The 2,500-nt window shown below is 45.1% G+C and overlaps 1 protein-coding gene across 1 annotated transcript in view; it reads right to left on the bottom strand.

Annotated features, from left to right (window-relative positions):
* pdzd7a (PDZ domain containing 7a) overlaps window positions 1-2,500 on the bottom strand; it is a 69,844-nt gene that overhangs the window by 32,636 nt on the left and 34,708 nt on the right. The window contains exon 10 of the mRNA XM_063191290.1: window positions 1,833-1,996. Within this exon, the coding sequence (XP_063047360.1) occupies window positions 1,833-1,996 (164 nt within the window). The remainder of the gene's footprint in view (window positions 1-1,832; window positions 1,997-2,500) is intronic.

Here is a 2,500-nt window from a genome sequence, read left to right on the forward strand (position 1 = left end):
AGGGTAGGGCTGGACGAAAAAGCAGGCCGGGCATTTTCAGTCAAGACAAGTCTGCCAGGCATTGATAGAGACTAAATGCCTGTGACAACAGTCTTTGTAATCTATTACGGGTTATTGTGACCACAACAGCCAAAATGAACATTTAAATCCGACTCGGAGAGGTCAGCTGTAGCGGCATGAGGACTGATACCACTATATTGAGTGGAGTAACAGACCAAAATCATCAACAGTCCACCGGGCAAATGCCCTGTATGCCTAATGGCCAATCCGGCCATGCTTTGGGGATGTGTGGGCGTGCGTGTGAGGTCAGCAAATGGCCGGCGTCCACATGGCAGTGCATTATCGGCAGTATTATTGATTCCTTTATGAAAGACTCTTTAGCAAGTCACTGCTGATAAACTCTACAGCACTCTCGAGCAGTGGTGTAGTCTACTTTTTTGTGGTGGGTATACTGTATATTTGAGCATTTTTTGAAGTGGGTATACTGTATATTTGAGCATTTTTTGAAGTGGGTATACTGTAAATATTTGTGCCATTCTAAATAATGGATCGATCAATTTGAAGTGGGTATACTGAAGTCCCTGAAATTTAGAAGTGGGTATACTCCGTATACCCGCGTTCTACGTAGACTACACCACTGCTTTCGAGCCTGCTCAGTGCCACACCACAGCTTTAAAAAAAAAAAAAATTAATATTTATTTATTTTTAGGGGCATTGTTGCCTTGATTTTGATAGGACAGAATGAGAGGCGAAAGGAAGTGAGTTGGCATTTAAGTACTCCTCCTCAACTCTACTCCTCCTCTATCTCTCCCCATACGGCTGCAGTTAAGTATTCCTATTCTACTCTACTCTACTCTCTCCTCACCCGTTTGCAGTAAAGTACTCCTACTCTACTCTCTTCCTCCTCTACTCTACTCTACTCTACTCTACTTTACTCTCTCTCTCCTCACCCGGTTGCAGTAAATTAGGCTACAACTCATCTACTCCTCCTCTACTCTACTCTACTCTACTCTCTCCTCACCCGGTTGCAGTAAATTAGGCTACAACTCATCTTCTCCTCCTCTACTCTACTCTCCTCTACTCTACTCTACTCTACTCTACTCTACTCTACTCTACTCTACTCTACTCTACCCTACTCTACTCTACTCTACTCTACTCTACTCTACCCTACTCTACCCTACCCCACTCTACTCTACTCTACTCTACTCCTCCTCTACCCTACTCTACTCTACTCTACTCTACTCCTACTCTACTCTACTCTACTCTACTCTACTCTACTCTACTCTACTCTACTCCTACTCTACTCTACTCTACTCTACTCTACCCTACTCTACTCTACCCTACCCTGCCCTACTCTACTCTACTCTGTTCTACCCTACTCTACTCTACTCTACTCTACTCTACTCTACTCTACTCTACTCTACCCTACTCTACTCTACGTACTCTACTCTACACTACTCTACTCTACTCTACTCTACACTACTCTACTCTACTCTACTCTACCCTACCCTACTCTACTCTACTCTACTCTACTCTACTCTACCCTACTCTACTCTACTCTACTCTACCCTACTCTACTCTACTCTACTCTACCCTACCCTACTCTACTCTACTCTACTCTACTCTATTCTACTCTACCCTACTCTACTCTACCCTACTCTGCTCTCCATCTCCTCACCCGTTTGCAGTAAAGTACTCATCTCCTCACCTGTTTGCAGTAAATTAGTTATCCACTCTACTCTACTCTACTCTACTCTACTCTACTCTACTCCTCTACTCTACTCTACTCTACTCCACTCTACTCTCCTTCTCCTCTATCTCTCGCTCCTCACCCGTTTGCAGTGCCTCATGACGGCGGCCACCTCGTCCTCGCTCAGCAGCCGGTGTGCCATGCCCTCCACCATGGCCAGCGCCTCGGGGCCCGGGGGCCCGCTCGCGTCCTTCACCCCCGCACGAGACTCCTTAGGGGACGTCAGCAGGCTCAGACGATTCTTACCTAGCAAGAGAACACAACAGAATAGTTGAAGAGCCACATATCCTAACATCTGACCTGCTGGGAGCAGGACAAACAAATAGCCAGATAAAAACAAAAAAACTACACTTCAACCTGGATTTTCTGGAAGTTTCATGAAGCTGGCCTATGGAATTTATTTATCTTTCATTCAAATGTACATTTATATTTATATGTTATGTGTATCTCACAAGATAGTGTGGCCTTACTTTCCAGTGAAAGTAGGTTCACTCAGGCAGAATATGTGCTGTGTAAAATAATAAAGTTGCGCTGGGCTTTCAGATGACTTTGCCTTGGGCCCAGCCGTGGAGTGGAGTAATTTGAGTCTTCAAGCTCCCAGAAACCGTCCTTTCTCATGGAATCTTGTTTCTGTTACTGCAACTTTTTACAGTGTAAACAACCCGATCCAATGCATTCTGGGTACCGTGGAATGGATATGGAAACATCCAGTGGAGGTCAATAACCCAATAGGCCCTAGCCTAGCGAACC

This window comes from Engraulis encrasicolus, chromosome 24 (assembly GCF_034702125.1).
Source record: "Engraulis encrasicolus isolate BLACKSEA-1 chromosome 24, IST_EnEncr_1.0, whole genome shotgun sequence".
Classification (NCBI taxonomy): Eukaryota; Metazoa; Chordata; class Actinopteri; order Clupeiformes; family Engraulidae; genus Engraulis; species Engraulis encrasicolus.